At 44.1% G+C, this 26,615-nt stretch overlaps 1 protein-coding gene across 1 annotated transcript in view; it reads left to right on the top strand.

Moving 5' to 3' along the window:
- PAPPA2 (pappalysin 2) overlaps window positions 1–26,354 on the top strand; it is a 288,944-nt gene extending 262,590 nt beyond the window's left edge. Inside the window, exons 21-22 of the mRNA XM_019918648.3 lie at window positions 21,674–21,772; window positions 23,944–26,354. Coding sequence (XP_019774207.1) covers window positions 21,674–21,772; window positions 23,944–24,018 — 174 coding nt within the window. The 3' untranslated portion in view covers window positions 24,019–26,354. The remainder of the gene's footprint in view (window positions 1–21,673; window positions 21,773–23,943) is intronic.
- Window positions 26,355–26,615: the final 261 nt, after the last annotated feature.

Here is a 26,615-nt window from a genome sequence, read left to right as displayed (position 1 = left end):
AAAACCATGGAAGAGGAGAGAGATGGTAAATAGTGTTCAGTGCTACAGAGCAGACGAACAAGTTGAGTATTGACAAGAGACAATTAGGCTTATAATTTCAGCACTCACTGTAATCCCAGACACAGTGGTAACAGTGGAACAGGGGAGAGGGCAGTAGGTTGAGAAATAGATACGAAAGCAGATGCGGCAAATAAAAATATTGTTTCCAAAAGTTGGCCAGTACAAGGAGTGAGATGAACAGTAACTTAAGTGGAAAACAGTGTTTATGGAAAGACTTTTGATATGAATAAAACTTTAATATATTTATTATCTGTGGGTAATAATCTGATTAAGAGTCTGGACACTCAAGGTAAAGAGGGGATAGAAAAGGTTTCAAATACCGTTGGCTCTGAGTCAGGTGGGAAGGAAGTAACAAGGGCTAGAGACAAAGTTTGTAGAGTAGCAAACAGAATTCAAGGAGTTCACGTGCAGCGGTTTCCCATTTCTCTGTGCAGACTTTCCCATCTCAGTTGATGACAACTTCATCCTTCCCGTTGCTCAGGACAAAATCCTTGATGTCATCTTAATCCCCCTCTTTCTCTCATCCTCCACAGCCAATTCATCAGGTAATCCTACTAGCTCTACCTTGAAAATCCATCCACAGTCCAGTCACCTTTCACCATCTCAGCTGCTGCCACCCTGGTTTGAGCTATCATCCTCTGCTACCTGGATTCCTGCAATAGCCTCCCAACTGGTCTCACTCCTACCCCTGCCTCACCACTGTTTATTCTCAACACATCAGCCAAAGGGGCCTGTTAAAATGTAAGCTAAATCCAAGCACTCTTCTGCTGAAACCCTCCAAGAATTCCTCAGTTCACTTGGAGTGAAAATCAAAGTCCTTGCAATGGCTTTCACAGCTCTCCAAATGTCCCTTCTCTGACCATTTGATTGGAAATTGCAACTGTCCTTCCTCTCTCATTCTCTGCCCATCCTCCAACCTACAGCATTCCCTTACACTGCCCTATTTTCTATAGGACTGTTACTTTTTAATTCACTAAATAATTATTTGTTATATTTAATATCTATTTTCCCCACTGGGATACAAGCTGTACAGGGCAGGGCTTTTTGTGTATTTTATTCACTGATAAACCTCAAGTCCTTAGTACAGTGGTACAGTGACTGGCACAGAGTAAATGTTCAATAAATATATCTTGAGTGAATGAATGAGGTAGGCAGTTAAGGACTGCCACAGATTGGGGAGAAGATTCGCAGCTAGGTGAGGATCTTAAGAAGCAGCTTGATTACTACGGAGGAAAGGAAAATGTTGCTAACTTGTAAAGGGTAAAAAGATTGCCAAGAGACCCTGAGCTTTATGACTCCTTTAAGAGTCTTTTTCTTACTGGATGCTCTTTTTGTTGCGTAAAGCCTGCAGTAAGCATGGCCCTGTCTTGGGACTTCGGGGATGAGTGGTGAAATTTAGATTCCCTTCAGCTCTTTGAAGGCTGTTTGTGCATTGGGTAGAGAAAGCTTGGTTCCACATATTGCCTTTCTTCTCCTTAGTTATGTGACCTCAATCAAAGTCATTTAACTCCTATGGAAAAACAGTGTCTCCTTTGGTTGACTTTGAATGTTCTTTTGGCTCTCAAATGACATGATGTTTACGAAAGCATGGATTGACACTAAAATGCTACACATGTGTACAGGACTATCATCATTATTATCATGCCTGTGTGAGAAGTCTTCCAAAGCAAGGCCAGGCAGAGGCATGGCAACAGTGCCGGTGACAGGGGACACATCCTACATGCTGCTCACCGGAGGTCCCAGCTGAGGAAGTCAAATGTCTACTAGGTGTGGACATAAAGCTACAGCAAGAATCAATAAGGAGAAGCAGAGCCTCTGCTTGCCTCCTTTCAACTCAGTGTGATTTTTTTCAGGCCCGCAGCTTTGAGCTAGTTTTTGTGTCCCTTTGGATCCACCTTTCCAGGTGTAGGCACCCAAACTGGGCAGCAGAACCTTGTTTGAGGGGCTAACACAGCTCAGATCTGCCTCCGGCCGGCAGCATCCCAGCTCCAGCCCATCAGCTTGAGGCAGACTTCCTTCAGATGCTCCCCTTAAGAGAATGCCCATCATGCATTCAGGATACAAAGCCTCCATCATATTCTCCCTCTGTTTCATTGAACAGAGTAACAAGAATAAGAGAGAAAACGAGCCTTTAAATGCTTAGCCAAACAACAACAGCAAAAAGAGAAACAGGAAATCCCCAAACCATATGCACCTATTTTGAAAACAGACTCCTTGTCTCTGCCTTGTCTCAACACCCCTAGCCCAGTGGTCCTAAGCAAGCCTTCTTTTCCCCAGTGGATTCTCCATAGCCTCTTCAGCCTTATACATTGTTTTCCTTCCTGTTTAAGATCAATAATGAGGACTTGGCAGGAGAAAGATTCAAATGGGTCAGGAGGCCCCTGTGGCTTTTCTCCGGCTTGTTTTCCACAGCCCATTCTAGCCTGCAACATACTTCGCAAGAATAAGTTGGCTGCAGATCTAACTCACGGTGAGAGGCCGCCACTGAGGGCAGCATTTCAGACTAGTGAGCCTGGAGCCACGAGCAGACTTCCTGAAGCCCAGAGCCTGGGTGTTTCCTTACACACGCACATGAACACACACGTGCACACACAGCAGCACACACCGGGGGTCCTTATCGAGAACAGATGTTGCTGCCCACTGTGCCAGCCACGTGTTGTGCATGGCATTTTCTTCTGTTAAGCTCCTGGCAGCTGTGTTTTTCCTTTCTTCTCCCCTCCCTCCACCTCCCACCCCCTACACCCATTGCATGTACAAATTGTCTCCTGATTCATAGTGGGCCAGCCTCATATTTTTGTTGTTGTTATTGTTATTGCAAACATTGGATGCTTCCAAAGCTGGAATAAAATAAAAAGGAAAGAAAAGAGAAAAAGAAAGAAACCACAACAACCCCCCAAAGAAAACATGTTCTAACCCAGGAATGTACAATACTTCATGCATGGGAAGCATCTTCCCACCTCTCCAAGCTTAGCTACAGAATCTAGGGCTCCAAATTCCAACACATGAAAAAACAAATTCATCCAGCTTTTTTTTTTTTTTTTTTGTATGAGCCTCATACCATTTCTCAATCTAAAAGCTTGCTGCTCCCCCCAATGGCAAGGATCTGCAGAAGCGGAATAGCCTCTTTTCCCAACTCACACCATGGTTACTAAACTATGATCACTCCTTCAGGTTCCTTTATTTATTTCTTCACTTAAAATAATATTTTCTGTGTGCCAACTATGAGTCAAGTTTACAAAAATGAATCAGGAATTTCCAACACAGTGTGTGCAACAGAGGTAAAAGATCAAATTTCTACCCAATGAATAATAATACAAAGATATGAACAAACTCAGTTGGGGACACAGAATAAAGCAAATAACTCATCCCAATCACATTGAGAAGATCTTACAGAGGGGTAACCACTTGAGGTGAATTTTGAAGGATAAATAGAAACATATGGAAAGGCAAAAAATGTGAAAGGAAATGGTGTGATGCAGCCATCCAGTTTTTTCTGTGATGACGCTGCATGACAAATAATCCCCAAATATCAATGTCTTGTAATAATAAAATTTATTTCTCACTCATGCATCTGCAGTTGACTAAAGTGGTTCTGCCTTAGGTTTGGGGTTGGGTTACAGTATACTCCACCTGACTCTCACTCAAGGACACAGGCTTCAGGGTTTCAGGGTCAGTAGCTACCCAGCATATGTTCTTCTCATGATGGATAACATGGGTACAAAGAAGCCAGAAAAGGCAGGCCGGGACATTCAAAATCTCTGGTCAAATGTAGCATATGTTTCTCACACTCACATTCCGTTGGTCAAGGCAAATCACATGGGTCCATTTAAAATTAGTAGGAATGGGAAATGTACTCTGCTGATGGTGAACTCCTAAAAGGAGCTGTGGACATGTAATAATATCTGCCAGTCAGTCTTTTTGGTTACAAACATTTGTTATATTTCAGATTTACTCCACCTTACCCCAAGACATTCTAAATGTCTTATCCAGTTATAGCATCAGGCTTAAAAATCTAGAACATCATGATTTACATCAGGTTACAACGTAGCTTCTCTTAGTCTGGACTCTGGTGTACTAAAAATCACAAGTTCTCTGCCTTCCACACACCTGATGGGCAAAGTAGAGTAAAAACAAGACAGCTACAGTAAACATCCCCTTTAAAGGAGAACAACGAGAGGAACATAACTGGCACTGGTCCACAATTCTGAAATCCCTCTGAGAAAAGTGGTAAAAATTATACTCTAAGAATAAGGAGTGCTGCTTGTTTAATAGCTTTTGATTACTCCCTGGATATAGGTCCCAAGTCGGCTTTTCTTCATGGCTCTTGGCTCTGCCTTCTTGGATGTCCTTCCTTTTCTGTTATCCTCTTGGGTCACAAGAAGAGGGCACTGGAGAACATCCTCCTATTGGAAGCTAAGTAACGTTATCAGCCTGCTTTCTCCTCTTAGAATATAGGGGATCCAAAAAATCTATCCAAATTCGCTAACAGTAAGTCTCTTTTAACACAGTCTGATGCTACTTTTGGAAATTGAACTCACAGACTTTTTTGGTTTTGCATATATTTAATTTCAGTCAAATCCATATTGCAAGAGCTATGTCACAGTCTTTTCAAGACTTGCCTCTGGCTCTCTGAATCAGTTTGATTATAGGTATTCTGAGCTTATGAGACTTCCCTGGGATAAAGTCTTTAGTCTCTTTTCTATGAGTCAAGGATCTTCTAGGTGCCACTTTAATCCAGTTAAAAGTCCTAACAAATGATGTAATGGTCCACCCCTTGATTTGGTCTTTGCCTGAGATTAGGCCTTAACTTCAGTCTTCGAAGGCCTGTCTAATACAAAGCATTGCTCTGTTTTATCTTTTGCTTGTTGGAGATGAGAAATAGCTTTGTTTTTCACTGCAAGTCCTGGAATTTTTAGCGCTCTATATTACCTGTCAATTCTGCTGGCAAAGCAGCAACCTTTTCTGAGCTCGTCTTTTCTTGCAGCACCTTATCAGATGAACATAGCAACCAATAACTAACCCTAGTAAGGTTATTCTGTAAATTCTCTTTACCCAAAGCCAGTAGGCTATTGAGTAAATTTTCTGACCTACAAGTTATAATAGTTAACATTATAACTTTCCTCACAACTACAGGACACATTTAGTAATTTCTTTTCCCCACTACATGGGGAGTTACTTCATTTTTCCAGCTTCCTAAAACAGTTCCTTTGCTTTCTGATGCACCATCTAGAGCCAATGCCACACATTTTAGATTTTTGTTATGGCAGCGCCCCACTTCTAATACCAATCTTTGTATTATTTAAATGTTTCTACAATCATGTCACATAACAAACAACTCCAAAATACCAGTGGCATATCACAGAAAATATTATTAGTCTGCTCAGTGAAGCTGATCTTGGGGAACATGAAGGAATGTGGAATGACTGGAGGTTAAAGAGCTAAGCTAGGGCTAGGTCACTCAGGCTTTTGTGTGCCAAGCTAATGAGTTTGGACTTTATCCTGGAGTCAGTGTTGATCCATTGAAGATTTATAAGTAGAATATGAAATAATCAGGATAGGCTGTGGTCACACAGTAACCCGGAAGTCTCAGTGATTTAACATGACAAAGGACTTGTCTCTCACTTACATGAAGTCTGGCGTAGCTCTCTGGAGCACCCATTCATTTCTTGTATCTTACGCCTCTGTGCTCTCAGAATGTGGTCTCCATGGTTTCCTCCAAAAGGGCAGAGAAGAAATACAGAGAGAGGCCAATAATTCTTGAGTCCCTTAGATGAGAAGTAATGCATCACTTCTGCTTGCCTTCCCATTTACTAGAACTTGGTCACATGGCCTCAAGCCCACGACAAGCGAGTCAAGGAAACACACAGATATTAAACATCTCAGTGAGCATTAAACATCGCAGTCACAGAAAAAAGATTATACGATTTATATTTTAGGAAGAAAAGCATGGTGGCAAAGTTGGACCACGGAAGTCAGAACCTTATCCTCTCTCACCTAAACTAATGTAACAGCCACCTACCTCACTGAACTGAGGAAGCAGAAAGAGAAGAGAGAAGAGGGTCTGCATACAAAACTATTTCTTCAGTAGAAGGGTGAACATTTGGATGTTGGGTGTGATGGATGATGAGAAAGAGGTTGAAGATGAAATTAACTGGATTGGAAGGAGCGGAGGTGTATGATGATACTATGAGCTTACCTCTCATACTAATAATATCTCAGTTTGATCTGAAATAAGCTCAGCCAACAGTTTGTCAACACATAATGCTTGAACATCTACTTCGGGGAACAAAGGAAAGACCTGGTTCCTGCCTGTGTGGTTGGACTTGTGTGCTATTTGTGTCGGTGCGGGTTACCTATTTTGAATGTTCGGTTGGACCAGTTAGACCAGGTTCTAGAGGACAGGAGGCATGTGTCATTCTTCTGTGTTTATACCCACTCCCCACAATGTAGTCTAATATTAAACATTCCATAAATAGTCAATACATAGTCACATTTGTCTGAGTCATGTGCATTTTATTAACTTCTTTGGCTGCTCCTGGCAGAGAATACTTGGTAAATTCCTTATGCCTTGAAAATGGAATACGGGGGTTCCATTCTAGTTCCATAAAGGACTAGACTGAGTCCTTTATTTTTTAATTAGAGAAACCAGGTAGTAAATTGAATATGCATTATCCAGATGTGAAAGATCCTGAACAGATGATGATGATGAAATCAGCTCCCCACTGTCCTCTCTCTCCCTTGTGTGCTAGTTTGGAAGTTTAAGATACCTAAGTTTAATTTTCACCTCTATTGCTCATTCCCTAAGTGACCTTGAAGCATGGCCCTTTGTCTCATTTTCCCCATCAGTGGAATACGGATAATCATATTAATCTGCCTCACCAGGTAATGTGAGGACTAATTAAAAATGAGATTAGATTCAGTTGAAGTCTTTCTAATGTGAGAAATACTAAACTTGGTGGTGCATGTCTGCAATGCTGTTAGATTTCCAGTAATGGTCTCTGGCCTTGGAACCACTTAAGACCCTGATGACACTGTAGCTGAGTTAGAGTGTCCGAAGCCTGCCCAGCTTATTGGCTGTGCTCACCTGTTCTGGTTTCATGCCCTGTGTGCCCAGCCCAAGGGCCAGACCCATCCAGCATTGCCTAGTTACTGAATAGGAGAAGCCAATGATCTTTTTACTTCTTTGGGCTTCCTCTGAGAGCTGCTTCCTGCCTGTCTGTCTTCTTCTTACCTCCTTTTCCTGCTCCTTTTTTTCAGACAAAATCTTTGGGAATTCTTTAGGTTGACAAATCAGTAAAAGTAGCTAAATTAATAAATACACTAAATAAGTCTTGAGTGTTAGTCTGCTTGGGCTGCTGTTTACAAAATACATAGGCTGGATGGCTTAAGCAACAGACATTTATCTCTCACAGTTCTGGAGGCTGGGAAATCCCAGATCAAGGTACTGGCTGATTCAATTTCCTGGTGAGGTCTCTCCTCCTGGTGTGCAGATGGCCACCTTCTCACTGTGTCTTCACATGGCAGAGAGAGAGAGAAAGCTCTGCTGTCTCTTCTTATAAGGGTAATAATCCTATTATGAGGGTCCCACCCTCATGATATCCTCTAAACCTAATTACCCCTCAAAGGCCCCACCTCCAGATACTATCATAGTGTGAGCTGGGGCTTCAGTATATGCTTTTTGAGGGAACAAAAGTCAGTCCCTAACAGCAGGTGTTTTGCTCATGCTCGCTTCAGTCAGGTAGAAAATGTCCCAATACTTAGAAATGGGTTTCCCAATTTTGCTTAACAGGTGACTACCTCCACTACATAATTTTGGGGGTGCTACGTATGCTCCTATTTCACCCATAAATTCTTGTTTTCGCCGAGTGGCTCACAAAGCTCCAATCTTTCCACAATTAAAGTCATTTTTTGCCTTAATATATTATCTTTTATTTAGTTGCAGATACGTATTTGTCACTGACCCCTTAGTATGTCTGCTGCTTTCCAGAGGGATAGAAGAATGTGCAGATACTCTGGTAGGGATGGATACACTAGTTATGGGAGTTGGCAGAGGAAGCACCGTCAAGCATGGAGATGAGGATGACGGAAAAAAAGGAGACCAGGGACCAAAGACAAATTCTGACACAGCATTGCTGCTATCCCATAACTATCAACAATGGAACCTAAGAGAGATGACTAGTATTTCAGATAACTTGGCTTATGCATTTGCCTGCCTTAAGTCACTCTGTCCCTATAGTTGTGCGAGGTTAACAGTAAGATCCCTGGTATTACTGGTCATAGTTAAGAGAGAAGAAGAATGACCAGGTTATCTGGTAGCCACCTCTGGGAGAACTGCCCTGTACCTTCACAAATAGGGAAGCATTGATACCCAGAGTATGCAGGCTCACTGAACTCAGGAAACAAACAGAAAAATAACTCCTGGTTCCATGGTCTATTTAATAGCATTATTGGATGTTTATTGTATGCCAGGTGCATACTGTGAGGAATTATTACCATTGTTATCATTCTTGTTTTAGTGATGAGCAAATTGAGGGGCTGAGGATTCCATTGCATTTCCAAAGCCCCGGAGTTAGCAAATGAGACTGTAAATGAACCCAGGCAGCTGATTCCGGAGTCCCTGTCCTGTTCTTAAATTGGTAGGAAGATTAAAAATGAATAAACAGATAGAGAACACACAAACTAGAAATGCAGGACTTTAGGGGAGTCAGTTGAGAGACGAACATGGGGTGCTGGTCACCTGTTAGGACTTCTTCCTGGGCTTTGCAAGCTTTCGTCCAGAGGAAGAGGAGGCGGACCCAGGAACACTGCTTAGCAAGGATCAGAGACCAAGGAAGTGAGACTGGAGAACATGTTGTGAAACAGATGCAGCTGATCAGTGGTTGAGTGAATAAGATACACAGACCAGCATCCCGTAGATAAAGGGAATGTAAACAAGACACTTGCACAGAGAATAGGTTCCATATGGGTGAAAGTGAGACTGGATGGATGGACCAATTAACGGGGAATAGAACAGCCGGGCTGACAACCCAGGATGGCGTGACAGGTTAAGGATGAGAACCACAGTCATCAGCCAGCCACACAAACTGAGCTGCTCGTAGACGCAGGAACTAAAAATTAGACCAGGGCTAAAGGAAACAAGACTATTGGCAAGGAAATATTCTAGAATAAACATGCCACCTCCCTCCTGCCATTCCTCAACTCAGCTGGACCTGGATGTTACTGGGGGTGATAAAATAGTCATGTCTAAGTTGTGGGGAAAGTCTAGCAGAGGTCGGGCAGGAGAGACCCTCTAGGGCTTGGTTTAGATGGAAAGAGAAACTGTGTAGAGCTTCTCACTGTGAGGTAGAACAGGCTTTGCTGATGGGTCAGGTTCTACGTCCTGTGACTCAGTCCTTCTACTTAGTGAGGAGTCTTTCTAGCTACGTGCTCAACGAGCTAATTTTTTGAGAAAAGTTTAGCATGATTTGAGTAAAATGTCACAGATAAACCTTCATCTCCATTGGTCTTCTACCTAAATATGGCCATTTGCCAAGTCCTGACAAGTCCTTCACAAGACCCCTCCCTTCTGCTTTTTCCTCTTCCATATTAGGACCCAAAATTCTGTTCTTCTCAGTTCCTACCTGCTTGAGGTCAACTTCTACCTACTCTGGAGCCCTCCAATGGTCTCCTGAACATTCCCCACTCTGTCCCCAGATCCAACCTTTGAAGCACAACTTTTACCATGTTCTGCTTCTGCCCCAAAATTAGATAAATAAACACACAAAAAAACTCCCAAATTTCCACTGCTCCCTATTGGCTTCGGGGATGAAGACTAGATTCCTCTAGATGGAGATTTTGACCTAACTCCAAACTTAGGCCATTAATACTCAAGGCAGAAAACCACAGATATATCTTTTCTTTTTCCATTTGAAATCTTGGTTTATATTTGCCCTCCTCCTGGGATTTTTCTCCCTACTTCTCTGCCCAAATCCTATCCATCCTCAAAGATTAAGTCTAATCCCATTTACTCCATTAAGCCTTTCTGAAATGCCCCAGCCTCTTTCCTGTTCTGAACTTCTGTAGCTCTTACTGGTGCCATTAATTACTCTGGCAATCAATCCTCCACTGGCCTGTGATTTTCTTTTCTTATTGTCTCAGATGCTGTTCAGATTCTGCCTTATTTAAGGCTGATGCCACCAAAGCTTCTTTAAGGCAAATGTTTTGTCACGCCTTGTTCATAGGAGACACACTAAGTACGTATGAAACAGATATCCTAGGGTTCTAGCAATTAGCCCCATGCCTGGCTCATAGTATATGTTTTGAAGTTAAATATCCTAGATGGTACATTTCTCATGGACTTATGTGACACTGATCTTCCATCCAGAAAGTGGCTACTTCATGCCCATAGTTATGGTAGAGATTGGATCAGGTGAGCAGTTCTGAGAAGTGAAGTGAGGCATATCATTATTATATGGTGAATAGTGCTAGAGGCAGTGTGAGTATGTCAGGATGGTTATAGCACAGGCCTGGGTGTCAGACGGTAGGTCCACATCTTTTCTAGAGACAGATTCCTTAACAGCTCTGATCCTTGGATTTTTTCATCTGTAAAATGGGTTGTTGTGAGGGTTCAATAAGATCATGAGTACAAACCTTGTAGCACAGTACCTGATACACAGAAAATGCCATATATAAAATAAAAATAGTATCCTGTTTCTCGGGCTTCCCTGGTGGCGCAGTGGTTGAGAGTCCCCCTGCCGATGCAGGGGACGCGGGTTCGTGCCCCGGTCCGGGAAGATCCCACATGCCGCGGAGCGGCTGGGCCCGTGAGCCATGGCCGCTGAGCCTGCGCATCCGGAGCCTGTGCTCCACAACGGGAGAGGCCACAACAGTGAGAGGCCCGCGTACCGCAAAAAAAAAAAACAAACAAAACACTAGTATCCTGTTTCTATATGATGGCTTCTAGTTTGTAAAGTTATTTTTACCTTTAGAGGCACTGCTTATGCCTGGAGCTTCTAGAGAAATTGTATATGGATGTACGTGTCTGTTTCTGTGTATAAAATATAAACACATATTTTAATGTTATATATCTGTATTATAAATATTATGTTAGTGATTATTATACACACATTTATCTTATATACGAACAGTACGTATATATCATTTATGCATCATATTTATGCGTATACATGTATATACGTATGTATACACACCTATTACGTATATATGAAAGGAGAGAATGAGAGAGAAAGCAAGTGCTGTGAGTTATATCCCATGAAGACTTACAAAAATTCAAAGCAATGTATTAATAGGTTTAGATTTACCCCAAAGTGAAACACCCCAGTGAAGAGCTGGGTGTGGTATCAGAATGGCAGAAGCCTTTGTCAACTATGTTGATTGATTTCCTTAAACAGGTCTTCCCACCCTAGGAGTTGCTGCCTTCTCCTTGAAGTTTCTCTCAGTGTGCTTGATTACTGAGGAAGAGAGAGAGAGAGAGAGGGAGAGGAGAAAGACGTGGAGGGAAGGGCGCAGAGAGGGAGGAGGGAAGGAATGAGAGAGAATGGGAAGGAAAAAGCAAAAGACGCTCGGCAAACACCAGGAGGGCCAAGAAAAATATTTAATCCGAACAATGAATATTGTCATTTCCTCCCACAGTCTGCATTCCCCGTCCTCTTCCACGGGCGGGCTCGGGGAGCAAGCAATGCCCACCTGCCTGGCATGAGAGTGCATGTGCTGGGGGCCCCCGGGGGCCAGCACGCGTGTCGGGGGCTGCCGTGGAACGTTCCCACCATCGGCTCAGGCCTGCTTCAACCTCCCGTGAACTGCAGGCTGGCCAAGGAGCCCGGAGAGGGGACGGCGGAGGGGAACGCTCGAAGTCAGAGCAGGACCCCAGCCGTCCGCCCTGGGCCTTCTCCCAGGACTCCCGTGCTCTCCCGTCCCCGTCTCCCAGCTGCAGGTCCTCCGCCTCTGACTTCTGCATGTTTCCTTGCGCTTTCACCTCCCTCGCCTCCCAGAGCTTTGTGAGCTCTTGAACAGAGCCTGTACAGCTCCATGGCCCGATCGTGAGGGGTCTGGTGCTGGCAGAGGCCCAGAGAGGAGGCACGGGTGCGGGGCCACCTCCAGAGGTGCCTGGAGGCCAGGGGGAGGTCCCACCTGCTCAGCAAGGCACCTGCAGCGGCCGACATTCTGCTCTCAGCTTCCTTCTTCTGACGCTTGCAGTTTGGTTCCTTGAGAGTCTGCGGTTAGCGAACCTCTCCCTGGAAGGCCGTGCCGAGCTATCTCAGGTGATGGTTTTAGAGAGAGTCATTGATAGTGAGAACAGCTATCTGGGGAGGCTATTAGGGGAGCCAGACAGAGGAAAGGTACCTTATCTTGGAGGAAAGGCCAGAGGAGTAGGAAGCAAAAACTATTCTGCCTTCTTAGCTTACAAAGTCGATTCGGCACGTGTCTCACTCACCAGCTATTCACGAAGCAGCTAGTGTGGTCTGTTAGGTGTTGTGCTGACGTAGGGGCCTTACTGCTGATGGAAGGAAACAGGAGTGGAAAAGGAGACAAACCGGAAGTGTCTCTGCCCCGTAGTCCTTGCACAGTTCAGACCTCTTGTGTTCAACGTTTCTACCTCTGACCTTGAACCACAGTAGGCTGGCTCCAATTATCTGGAGCCAAGGCAGGAAATTCCCCCAACGCACAATTGTTAATTTTTTCCTCTCTTAAAGAAGAAAGCCAAATGCCATGTAGCAAGACCGTCAGGAGAGTTTGCAGGCCACCTGTAACGCCCCTCCCACCGTGAAAACAGGACAAAATCATGAGAATTAACGGGTCCGCCAGCCTTGCGATGGAGACACAAATGGGTTCTGAGGGTGTGTCATCATCAGCTCCCACTGGGAGCCCCAGCACAGCCATTAGGTCACGTGGAGGACTGCTGCCGTGTCTTGAGAAGCATTGCTGTGTGGTTCAAGAAGGAGGAGGGTGGAGCTGCCATGAAATCCCAATTTAACAGCAAAGGACTGGAAATCACTGGCATCCAATCTGGACTAGCTGACTGTGCAGGATCCGCTGCTCCAGAGAAAAGGGAAAGCGTGAGAGACAGGAGTGAGACCGATGGAGGAGGAGAGAAAAGGTTTGGAGGCATTTTGTTTAGGACATGGAGCTGGGGGTTGATGCCGAGGGGGCAGGCAGTGACCTTGTGAGTGATTATGGGGATTTGAGGAAGGAGTTAAGGTGGTGGCAGAGTGGCTTGGAGCATGGGGTGCTCTCACAGCCTCAGACAGTTTTGGTAAAAGGTGGAGGGAGAAAAGGGCCCACAGCACAGGACACTGTTCCATCAGCAGCAGTGGTTCTATACAGTAACGTTTCTCAACCAAGGGACAGATCACAGATTTGCAGGAGGGCTTTGTCCTTTTGTTAAGCCCCCTGAGAGAGTGTGCCAAGAACCGTGGGGAGGTGTTCTCTTCTCATGTCTCCCGTGAGAAGCAGAGCTCTGACTTGGAGACCGTGTTTTTCTGGCACAGATACGTGCAGACATACCCTGCTGCCCCAAATTCACCATCGGGGCCCTAATATCCCCCCCGGGGGTGGATGAGAAGAAGCATCAGGGCCGTTTGGGGCCAAGAGGAGGGGCCGCGTGGGGAAGCTGGTCGTGTGTGTTTGTAAGTGAGGTGGGGAGCCTGTGCCACCGGGTCTTTTTTTGCAGCTAAGTGGAAGGAGCTGCTAGGAGGTAATTTTTGACTGAAAAGTAAGTCACAGAGAGTCTTCTCACCTTCCTGTTTTCCTGTGGTGCCCATCAGGGAAGAGGTGTCTGTGACGGTTTGGGGTTTTTCAGAGGCTAAGACACCTGAGTCACCACTACGGTTTGGAGGAGAGCCCTGGTTTCCAGAAGCCAGACAGGCCTTTCCCACTCTATTTTTATAAGTCCCAGACCCATTTCCCTTGTCACCCGACTCTCCTCCATGACTCAGAGGGGTGCATTTATGGTGAGAGTGAAGGGAACAGGAGGCTCTCAGGGATGAGAGCGTCCACGCTTTGACTCTAAAGTACGGGTGGCAGAATCTTGACATCTTTTTGACCAGAGTCTCTCTGGAGGGAATTCAGACACCCACCCACACTGGCACAAAGCAATGGTACATTCCTGCCGCCTTCATAAAACTAGGATTCATTGAGTACTTACTGTGGGCCAGGTACTGGGCTAAGTATTTCACCTCCATTCACTCATTTTTTTCTTGACAGCAACCCTCTGAATAGGTGTTATTCCTATTTTACGAATGAGGATACCGCAGCTTAAAGCACAGTAACTCGCTCAGGCTCTAATAGTAAGGAGCAGAGCTGGGACCTGGGCGTAGGTTTATCTCACACCATACCTCATACTCTGAATCACCATACTGTACAGCCTTGAGCATTCTCCTGGGCAGGAGCTGCTAAGCTTTGGGTACCTTGCTGCAGATAAAATTATTACGGGTGAAAGAAGTCATTTGACCTTATTTTGTTTGCTTTTCTTTTTCCGTTCTCAATGCATTCTGTTTCTCTCAGAAGAGATTCGTTTTTGCACTACTTGGCTATTACTATTCTAAGACTACACTTTGGTTTTGGTGTCAGAGAGAGATAAGCTGGTGATAATCAGGCTTCTCTTTCCAGCCCTGTAAAGGTCCCCCTTTGCTCTTCCTTTTTTGAGGGTAAGAAGAGCAACCCATCAAAAGAAGAGCAGCCCAGCCTCTCTCTCAGAGTTAGGTATTCACTTTAGGTATAATTCTACAAAGCTTGACGTGTGTGTGTGTGTGTGTGTGTGTGTGTGTGTGTGTGTGTCTGTGTGTGTGTGTGTCTGTGTGTGTTGAAGGAGGCTCATTTAGTAAAGGGGTAAATAGCCCAATGCAAAGAGCCTCCTTATAAGGAAAAAGGAAAAAGATTCATGTTAATGACTTTGTATTCTGTAAGTTATTAAAAGGCAGGGGAACAGGAATTTTGTAAATGTTTTTTTCTTCTGTGAAAATTGTTCAGAAGCTACATGATCTCACATGGACCAGTAAAGCACAACAGACCACAAGAGTAGACCTGAGTACTGACCCCTCTCTAGGGGCCACCAAACGGGGCCGTTTCCCTCTGCCTATCCAACAGAATGTGTATCTTCATTGCTTTCCTTTCAGTTATGTCTTGCTTATCTATTGTTTGAAGAGTAGACTCTTGGCCTTCAAGGGGGTACTCTTAGCAGTTTCAGCTGTTAGCTGGTAACCCAGCATGTCTTTAATATCTTAGTGACTAGTGACTTTGCCAAGGCCTGGATTGAACCATGGAGACTTCAGGGCTGGTAGGCAGGAGAAAATCTCTTAGTTCCAAGTGAGCCAAGCTACCTGTGCAACATCACCATTCCATATGTCATTCCATATCAGTCCTCACATTTTATCTTAGTAAAATTCTAACAGAGTCACTTAAAAGATCTCCATCTTGCAAAGCCCCAAGACCTGGGCCCCGATTCCCGATCAGCTGTTAAAACCCAGCAACTTGATTACAGATAGTGTTTGCAAACATTCCTAGGACAGCCACAGTTTCACTGTCTTCTTTCTGCTCTGGTTTTCAGCTTCTTTTTGCTGTTGGCCCCTGGCAATTTCCATTCTTTTCTTACTATACCACCTGTAGAACTGAGATGATATTGATAACTTTATTCAACATTTTTAGCTTGTTAATAGGAGAACTTTAGATGGTGTATTCTATTATTTCTTGCCACTCAGAAATAAATGTATACCAATACTCTGCACCTAGTAGGAGAGGACTAATGAAAAGGAGGGATCTGGTTATAAAGTATGCTAAAAAAAAATGTATTTAGTCACCATCATAGTTATTTATTTCTTGAGAACCTACTGTGCATCAGAAACTGAACTAGTAGCTGGGACTGAAGGGGATTAGACTCTGAGCCCTTGATAATACGTTCTGAATGTTAAGTCCTATAATGCACATATGGATAAAACATACCATAGTACACAGGCAAGGAGAACTCTCTGGGTCTAGGAAGCCAGATGAGATTTTCCAGAGGAGCTTGTATCTAAGAAATTCTTCCTGCACAACCCATCTCAGGGTATCTGTCGATTTTAATTTTACATTTTCCAAGAAGATTGTTGCAAACCCACATATGTGAGATCACTGGCACCCTCCCACCCCAGGGGGTGAACACGGGAGGAGTGGAACAACTCCATTTCCTCTTTTCCTCAGATGACTGCAATGAGCAGAAAATGCCTGGCTTTAGCATTCTAGGGCCCAGAAATAAATGTTTCTGGGTTGCAGGCATCTGCTGATGGGATGGGAGCACAGTGCTGCTTCCTCCTGGCAAAATCAGCTTCTAGGAAAATATGGGCCAACCGAGCCCCAAGGCCAGAAGGAGCTATAGTACCAGGTAGCTTATTTGGGTAAACTTTTAACCTGCAACTGAGAAAAAGAGAAGTGAAGTTGTGGGGGGTCTAGGGGAATTGAGATTATATATATGATCCTTTCTCTGTTTCTACATTGGATCGCTGGGTTCACTTCATTATTAATGTTCTTGCACCTAAGCCCTTTTTAGAGGTGCCAAAGGAATCTGTTACCCTGCATTCCCAAGAAATTAGAAGGTTAATGGAATAATCAGAGAGTGGTAGCATGGTTTAGCAGAAAGAACAGCAAGAATCAAGAAATTTGGGCTACGTTCCCAGGATTGTTACAACTAGCCTTGCAAACAAGACATTTCACTGTTTTAAGGGGCCACTTCAGCATTTGTAAAACGAGAGTTTTGTACTAGATAGTATTCAAGAATCCATCCAGCCTTTGAATTTTATGCATCTATGGTCCTTAAAAAAAAAAAAAGAAAGCAACTAATGTTCTGGTCATCAAGAGTCCCTGAGGGGCCTCAAAGACCTCTGAATTTTGCCCCTGAGATTCGCAGGTGAAGCAGTGGACACGTGGGCAGATCCAAGGGCTGAAGGAACCAGGCTGGAGGTCACCATTCATTGGAGAGCCAGAGAACTTCCATCTGCTGCGTGGACTTCACTGGGTGTGGCGCCACAGCTGCCTGGGGAGATGGCTTCTTTTGGCCTGATGTAGCCTAATCAATATGAAGGACTGGGTGTGGGTCTGATTTGTCATTCACGTAACGAGAAGGTTTTGATGGGAAATGATGTAGGAGAAAGAAAATAGCGTTAGGCATTATACAGAAATGTGATTAGCGTCTTCTCCTGTTTCAACACGCTCCTCAAGAGTACTTATCGGGCTTCTGTCCCATGCTTTACCTATAGGGGTATAATCACTTTGGGCTGATATCTCAATCTTTATGTTAGTAGAGCAGAGGGTCTGAAGCCCAAACTAACCTTTCTAGAACATCAGTGTGCTCATGGGTTCTGTTGCAGGCTGTAGAAGAAAAATGTTCTTAATCTAATTCACATAATAGAAGTACTATCAGCCAATCAGTCAAAGCTTATGGAACTCTTCCTGACAGTGGGCTCTGTGATGAGCAGTCTGGCCTATCTATTTTTACCCTCTTCTTCCACTTGCACAGTTTTCTCAGGCCCCTCTACCCCTCTGAATCATCCAGTGCTAAACTCTTTTTCATGTGGGCTAGATGTAGCAAAGCCAGCCCCTGAAAGCTCATGTCGTCCTTTCCGCATCCCCACCCACCCCAAATCTGGACTAGGTACTTCTATCTGCATCTCTATGCTAGCACTCGTCATCATAAGCTATAACTGCAAGTGGGGGGTTCTCTTGAGGACTGGAGCCATGTTTTATTTCTCTCTGTACCCTCATAACAATGCCTGGTACAAATAGGTGAGGAATAAATGCTGAGTGATTGAATAAATGACTACATCCATAGGCAACAGACAGAGCTACCATTCCTATACCCAACTCCCCAGAACAATTTAAACAGAAAATATCACCAGATAATATAACATAAAGGAGAAATTATCTTACTTCTGAGAAGTCCAGTCATATGGATAGGATAGACTGACAGCCTTTCCTCTTTGTATTTCATCACTTACGCACTTCCATTCATATGGCCACCTCAACTGCTGGAACATAGCCAGTTGGCAAGAAAAGCGTTCCTATAACGACTGAAATAGGTATCATCAAGCTCATACATCATAAGAAGAGCAACCCAGCCTCTCTCTCAGATTTAAGTATTCATTTTAGGTATAATTCTACAAAGCTTGACCCATGAGGGTGTGTGTGTGTGTGTGTGTGTGTTGAAGGAGGCTCATTTAGTAAAGGGGTAAATAGCCCAATGCAAAGAGCCTCCTTATAAGTAAAAAGGAAAAATATTCATGTTAATGACTTTGTATTCTATAAGTTATTAAAAGGCAGGGAGACAGGATTTTTTTTTAACATCTTTATTGGAGTGTAATTGCTTTACAATGGTGTGTTAGTTTCTGCTTTATAACAAAGTGAATCAGTTATACATATACATATGTTCCCATATCTCTTCCCTCTTGTGTCTCCCTCCCTCCCACCCTCCCTATCCCACCCTTCTAGGTGGTCACAAACCACCTAGCTGATCTCCCTGTGCTAAAGTGAGAGAGTGGCATGGACATATATACACTACCAAACGTAAAATAGGTAGCTAGTGGGAAGCAGCCGCATAGCACAGGAAACAGGAATTTTATACAGGTTTTTTTCTTTTGTGAAAACAATTAAAATGAAAATTAAAAAGTGGCTCTTAAAGAAATAAGCTTTAGGTACTTGAAAAATTCTCTTATTTGGAACACTTCGTTTTCTGATGTTACAGGAAAATGAGGTGCATGTATGGGTAGTGAAAAATTCACCTATGGACACGTTGTGCAGAGAAGCCAAGCCTTGTACCATTCCTTGGGGAAGCTTCCTGTGGGGAGGAGTGATGTCCCAAGTCAGACACCTTTCAATTATTGAGATTTGCGTCCCCCAATCTAGTCCAGTCTTCAGATACTTTAAAAACTTTGGATCGATTAGTCATTTTTCCCTTCCTATTTTTTCCATTGTAACTTTGGACTCAAGCTGTCAAGCTTTCAGGCACACGTTGCCATAGGAGACTCTGTTTGTTTAGGGTGGAGTAGTTATTTTTGGCAGGTTAGGGGAGGAGCAATTAATTCTAATAGGTATATAGTAAATTAAATACTTGTGTCTTTCCAACCTCTGTATTTATGCTCCTTTTTATAAATTCCCTTCTCTTCCCAGATGACCCTTCAAGAACATTCTAGAAATCATGTCCAGGCTATAGCCATCAAAGTCTAGTGAGCTCTAGAGAAGGTCACCTAGACAATTTCTAATCTTTTCAACATACCTTCCCTAATACTCTTGAGATGAGAAGCCATCCTTGGGGAAGAGGTTGGAAAGAAAGATTCCCAGGATCTTTTATTAATCCATTCAAATGTCTAAGTTGTTGTTATGAAAAGGAAGATCTTTAGATTTCCCTTTAATCCTCCATATTGAAGACCATACTTTTATATGTAGGAGAAGTATTTTGGGTGCTCTTTGGATTTTTATAGACGATTACATGAAAAAGAAAGAAGAAACAGATTAAGTTTTGCCAATGAGTCAGTCAGGGTTGGGGGAAAAGTAACAGATGCAGTGTTAGATGAGGAAGATATACTCCAAACACTGGAAAAAGAAAATTCTGGGGGAATCTCAATGGATGTATCTGGTCCTTCCAGGAGAACCCAAGGGCATCTATAGGTGTTAAGGATGCAGCTAGTTGTATTTTGACTCCTATTTGGCTGCAATTGTAGATTCAAGTTATGATTATGTAGTTATTCCCAGTTCTCCAGAGCCAGAGTAACTGGCTCCAGGGTTAAAGACAAATGCTCATCTCAAAATCTATGTCTTTTATCCCAGTGAGGCGTGTGTTGAGAACAGAATTCATTTTCACTTCCTGCTCTCAACTGACATTGCTGTGCAGCTGTGTGACAGCTGTTGAGTTCCACCCCACAAGTAGCAGCTTCTCAGAGGTTCGCAAACTGGTATACATCTGGAATGATGTTCAAGTGACCTCAGGACCCCATAGAATAAATCAAAACATTGAAGAAATAACTTGGATGAGCTCATTCTGATGTAACTCAGTTGCTGAAAATTATTTAATGGCCATTAAAAAAAATATTTGTATTTATTTATTTATTTTTGGCTGCGTTGGGTCTTCGTTGCTGTGTGCGGGCTTTCTCTAGTTGCGGCGAGCGGGGGCTGCTCTTTGTTGTGGTGCGCGGGCTTCTCATTGCGGTGGTTTCTTTTGTTGCGGAGCACGGGCTCTAGGCGCGCGGGCTTCAGTAGTTGTGGCACATGGGCTCGGTAGTTGTGGCTCGTGGGCTCTAGAGCGCAGGCTCAGTAGTTGTGGCGCACAGGCTTAGTTGCTCCGTGGCATGTGGGATCTTCCCGGACCAGGGCTCGAACCCATGTCCCCTGCATTGGCAGGCGGATCCTTAACCACTGCGCCGCCAGGGAAGTCCCTTAATGGCCATTTTTTACTTTAGTATCTATTTCATCAAAGCAGAGTGAAATAGGGAACAGTCCTTCTATTTGACATTTAAGGAGGGTGGGGGAAGAGAAGGTGATTTGAATGTGTGAACTGGAAGGTGGCCTCAGGCCTCAAGAGTCTACTGACTGTCCTGTGGCCCGAAGAGCTTGACTCCGAGATGCTTCCTGAGGCTTCGCAATTGGGTATCCACTCAGGGTGGGGAGCAGCTAATGTGGCTGAGTAGGTGGGCTGCCTGGGCTGGTGCACCCTCCAGGATGCCGTGGGACACTGTTTCCCTCTGAGAGTGGTTCTAGAGAAACAGTGCGTTGGGCTGCTGAGCTATTTTTTTTAACCGCTCGTTGCTGTTCTTATCATACATTCCCTTTTGGGGTGAAACACTCCACTAACTCTGGTTTGGCCTGGGCCCCTTTCCCATTTTGGTTCCTGTTAACTTGCAGCAGTAACAGGAGTAGATGGAAACCGTTTGGCTTCCTCTGCTCTAACCCTGTGTCTACCTGCTGTGCATGAAGTAGCTGTACATGTGGGATGATTTGTGTTCCGGCACTGGTGTCCCAAACCCTAGGACCACTGCATTCTGGACAAACATCACTTGAGTCTATAGCAACCCAGGCCTATTAGGGTCTCTAAGTACAAGGACCAGAAGAGATGGGGGTTATGGGCCTTAATCTGTGAGAAGCAGCAAAAAATCAAGATACATGACTTCTAAGCCTAAACTCTGCTTGACCTAGCTGTGTGACCCGGAGTAATTTTTGTCATCTCTATTTATCCCCATTTCCTCACTGATAAAATGGGACTTTAAAAGCCAAACCTGCCTGATGCACAGGTTTTCCTGATGATCAACAGAGTTAACGTGTGAAAATATTTTGTAACCTACCTAATGATGTAAAGACCTACTATTACGAGAAGGTGAAAAAGTCGATCAAGGAATTAAATGAACCATCCTGGTCCCTAGAGTAGGCCAGAAGCAGATACTGGTGGTGAAATTTGACAATTCCTTCGATCCAATGGTCTTATCTTGAGACTTTTCAACTTCTTGAGAGTGTTAGGTCAATTTTTACCCTGCCCCCTTTGGTGCTCTCCTGTAATAATGTCTCGAGTTCCATGGATTATGTTGGGAGTGGGATGAGTGGGAGAATAGGGTGAAGCTGAGTGAAGTTGTACTTAGACCGTTACTTGCTACCTCCTTACCAGCCTTTCCAAGCAGATGGTTGGTGTGATACCATCAATAACCGGGCCTACTGCCACTATGATGGGGGAGACTGCTGCTCTTCCACGCTCTCCTCCAAGAAGGTAAGTGAGGGCACCTGGGAGTGGGAGGGAGAGGGTGGCATTTCCAGGAATAGAGGCAGGAGCTTTGGCTAGCTCTCCTTCGTGGTGCATCATAATTTGTTTTTCTTCAACAGTCAAGAAGAGGGAATGATAACGAACAAACATGGGAGCTTCTACAGTGACAGGATTAAGGATAGTAATTTTAGGATAGGTTGTTAGAAAACACTAGTCTCTCATTGTCAGTCCTGTAACTGCTAGAGAAAAGCCATGCTTCTGCTGCTCAAAGACTCCCACCTGCTTATCATTGCCCAGGAGAAGTTTCTGTAGGTAGGGAAAAATGGCCTCTACTCCTTGGAGAGGCAGGATTATCCACGAAGTGGTATCCACTTATTATTAAACTTCACAGCTAAATGAATAATCCTATGAAGTGTATTCCAAGCACATTGCAGGTGTATGTTGAGCGGCCACCACGAGCTACCTGGAGCACTCCCCCGCTGTACCCTGAGCAGTAGCCCTTTCCTTGATGCCTTTTATCCTGTTGCTCTGGACGCTATTAAAATAGATATGCTTAAGCTAAGCCTATAAAATGGAATAGGCTGAAAATTTGGAATAATATGGATGAAAACCCAAGAGCTCCAAAGATAACTGACGCTAGTTGGCCGATTTGATGAATCAGAAATACACAAGAATGTTTCCTTCCTTGTATGTGTCTCCACAATAAAGTCACGTCTGCATGATTACCTCTACACAGACCTGAATACTCCTCCTAACGGCTAATATTTACTGATGGCTCACTCTGTGCCAGGCATTGTTCTCACCACTGACATGAATTAACTTATTTAGTACAGAGAGCTCAGGGACTTTTGTATCACTGTTCAATTTGGCCCCCTTTTGCTCTAAAACCCAGCAAATCCCAAACCGTGAGAAACAGATCAAGAGCTTGGATTGCAGGTCAGACCTCATGCCAACTAGTTCCTGGTCTCACTTGAAGAAAGTAACTGGTCAAGGATCCCATTTCTACTCAGGAAGGCATAACCACTTCGGAAGAAAGCAGTCAATTCTCTCCCCATCTCCATCTCACACTCAGCAGATCTAGGGTTTTTCTTTCATGGATTTTGGTGCCTGTGGCCAGTATACACATGAATCAGGATTGAAAAAGCATTTCACCCCTGTTGACTCCTAAATTACATTTAATTCATATGTGAAAATATGCTGGGAAATTTCCTCAAACCCCACCACCCGTTCTCCAGCCCACTTGCCCAGTCACCCAGCCTATCTCTTCAGTGTACTTGGACTATTAAATAATATGCTGATCTATTGTTGTTTCATTTGACTATCCATGCCCAAAGAGCAGAATCTTTGCCACTTTTACATCATGTCTCCTGAATGCCCAGTTCTCTCTGAAGCTAATTATGGACACTCAAAAAGTATGATTATCTGTTGGTAGCAGTGCAAGCAGGAAGAGAGCAACTTTTGCTGGACCATCTCTAACCTGGAGGAGGGATAATTACATAGCAGGAAGGCAATCTAGCCACAAACAACGGGTAGAGAGATGCATTGTTTCACCAAGCCAAAGTATATCCTGGGTTCAAGAAGGGCAAAACCTCAAGCTTATGAAGATAGAAGAGATGATTCTATGGCCCCAAGAACATCAAAAAAGTAGAAGACATAGAGCTAGGTAATAGAGCCTTGGTTTTCCAGATCGTAGTGTCATGACCTTGAGTTAAGTCACCCTACCTCTCTTGACCTTCTCTGTAAGAAGAAAATACTAACGTTCATCTTACCTACTTTACAAAGATTTTGTGAAGGTTGATAATAACGACAAAAACATTAACAGCAGTAGTTTTGAACACTAGTGGTAATATTAGAAGTAGTAGTAACAGATATTAGAGGTGCCTAGAAATGTGTGTTTCATATCCATCATCTTATTTAAACTACACTAACACCCTCTTGGGTAGTTGCTGTTGTCCTCCCACTTTATATATAAAGAAAGTGAAGCAAGGAAGGTTTACCTTGCCTAAGGAGACATGGTGTGTAACTGAAAGAACCGAGTGTTAATTTCAATTCTGTGATACTAACACGCAACCCCACACTTCCTCTGGGACCAAGTGAGAAAAAAAGCAAAAGCTGGTTGCACGTGTGACGCTTCGTGCAAAAATGAGTGATTGCAACGTCTCTTTGATTTCTCCTAGGTCATTCCATTCGCTGCTGACTGTGATCTGGATGAATGCACCTGCCGAGACCCCAAGGCGGAAGAAAACCTGTAACTGTGGGATCAAGCCCCTCCTTCCACTGCCCTGGAGGCAGTAAGAATCAGAGGCCTCCACAAAAGGAAACAAAAGATGAATGAAGAAGAAAGGTCATGAAATGAAGGAAGGAAGAAGAACACCAAGGATCCTGTAAGAAATGCAAGAGGACGTTTACAGGTGCCAACTATTGCATCAAGTAGCCCAAGTAAGGAAGAGTCACAGGCAAACATTTCTTCAAAGAGGCAGTTGATTTAAAGTGGAAAGAGAAATATGATATATATACAAGGACCCTCCTTCCCCATTTATATTCTATCAAATCCCATCCTCAACTCTTGCCCTGCTCCCTACTCTGCATCCTGCCAACTATTCAGCCCCACCCAACTTGTAAACCAATACCAAAATACTAGAAGAGAAGTTGCCAGGGACACTCTGCTCATACCCATTTTGAATGGATGGCCGTCTTTCAGGGCTCGTCTAATCTAAACTGGCTCTCTCCCTTTCTTTGTGTAGTCTCCCTTAGTAATAATGAGGTTAGTTATTAATTCTTTATAAGTATTTAAACATAATGATATAAATATATTATATATATTATATTTTTTGCTGTCTACTAAGCTAAAAATTATCCATTGTTCCACACATGCTGCTGTGAAGTTCACGTCCAAAATGAATGCTGAGGGTTTGAGGACCAAAAGACAAGTTCTTCTGCCATCTTTCTATTCCTAGGGATTGGCAGGCTGAGAGGGAACTGGGGAAGGAAAGGGAGAGATTAGATGGAGTTTTTGATAATCACATGTCAGCTAATCATCTTTTTATGAACTGGGAGCTGAGCCCAGTTTGAGGAGATGGGGGCTTGGAATGATAATACTAAAAGGCATGGAAAGGTGGGTGGGGTTATCCATTGGTGATGGGTCCAGGAAAACTAGACTATGGTTCTTAAGTATCCATCCAAAAAGAATACATTCTCTTCAGTTCTTGGAACTCTTCGTTGCAGTTGGTGAGGCCCAGGATTTTCTGCACTTCCACAGGTGCCTGTTCCAAGTGTGGCTCTCAGCCAGTCACTCAGTCCACAAGTCTGTATGTAGGCTCACGCTCCCATCACCAGGATTACAGGAACTCACACATTCCTCATACTTGGCCTGTGGTCTCCCTTCTCCTAAGTCTCCAAGCCTGGCCATCATTCACAGCCACATGACCTATTGTTGACTTTCTGGGGAAAAAATGTCATGGAAATGACATCGGGGAAAGGTGGAGGAAACTGAAGAACAGGCAGGTTTGGAGGAGGCCATAGACAGGGGAGAAGTCAGGGTAAATCAGAGCCCAGGGCTGGAGGATGAATTGAGTCAAGGAGACTCAGCCTCGTTCCGAGTCTCCACAGCAGACCAAAGGGGATCTTTTGGACAATGCAGACTCGGAGGTAAATTCTATTCAAGTGTGATGTGTCAAATGTGTCCCAGAGAGAGCACTTGGAGCAAGCTGTGAAAGTAACATGGAGCAAGGGTGACACTCTGTGGGGAGAGAGAAGAATTTCAGCTGCTTAGGGTCCATTTTGTCGTTGTTACCCTTTCTTGTTCAATAGATGGACTGTATGTGAAATGACCGCGTTAACCTGCCTCTGTTTACGTCCTGGGCTGACTCATTTTGCACGTGGTCTACTGCAGTTGTTCTTTAGTGACGATTTATGGATTAGGCCTTGGGGAAAGAAAGTAAGGAGCTAGTTTCTTGTTCAATACCCCAGTTTATCATCTCAGGAAGGGAAGAACAGGCAAAAGTTCAAGGGCAGCCTTGGCCTCCCTGGATCGCCTGCTCTGGCTCTGACCACAGTTTTCTATTCTTCCCATCAACCCTGAAAGCAGTGGCTGTGCAAATATCAATAGAAAGAAGAAATGCTTCCCCCACTATCTTGAGCCAGACTTCACGTAGGAAAGAACAACATATTTATCTGTGGGGATCTGAAATGAGGGTGGCAAGGTCACCGGGGAAGGGAAAGACCAGAGTCTGCCCATCCAAAATACTCTTGTTCTCTGTATTTCCAGCCGTAATGGAAACAATAGCCTAGATACCTACTGTTCCCTATCTGGGTTCACATTTAGTTCCCCCAAGAAGAGAATATTTATTTCTGGGATTCTGATAGGCTTCAGTATGGAAAGGACAGAAGAAGAGTTTCGATTCTTCATTTTAAAACAGTTGTAAGATGGTTATCCAAATTTCCTGAAGCATATCAGACTCTGTGCAGGGGAATCCTGCCATGTCTGAGCTTGGGAGTTATCCTGGGCTTCACCCAGCTCAGGAAGGCTACATCCACTCCCCCCCCCCCCACCTCCTCCCACCCCAAGCCCCAGGAATACGGAGCCTGTGGTTCATGCCAGCATGGATCTGGGCTCAGTCTTCCCACAGGAGTTACAGTGAGAACATTTCTCTTTCGTACTTCATTTTAAAATATTTCATTCTCTGTTGGCAACATCTGCACTCCATCGCTGCCCTGGGAAGGTGAGAGGAGGGTTCTGGGGGGTGTGTGGAAAGCCTTTCAGGCTACAGGCTGCCCAGCCCAAGTCAGTCCTGGCCATTCATAGATGGCAGGTTCTTCCAGCCTTTGTCCCTGGAGCCTAGTGCTTCGA

The sequence above is a fragment of the Tursiops truncatus genome, chromosome 1, assembly GCF_011762595.2.
Source record: "Tursiops truncatus isolate mTurTru1 chromosome 1, mTurTru1.mat.Y, whole genome shotgun sequence".
Taxonomy (NCBI): domain Eukaryota; kingdom Metazoa; phylum Chordata; class Mammalia; order Artiodactyla; family Delphinidae; genus Tursiops; species Tursiops truncatus.
The sequence above is the reverse complement of the archived record's forward strand: the minus strand, read 5'-3'. Positions and strand labels throughout refer to the sequence as shown.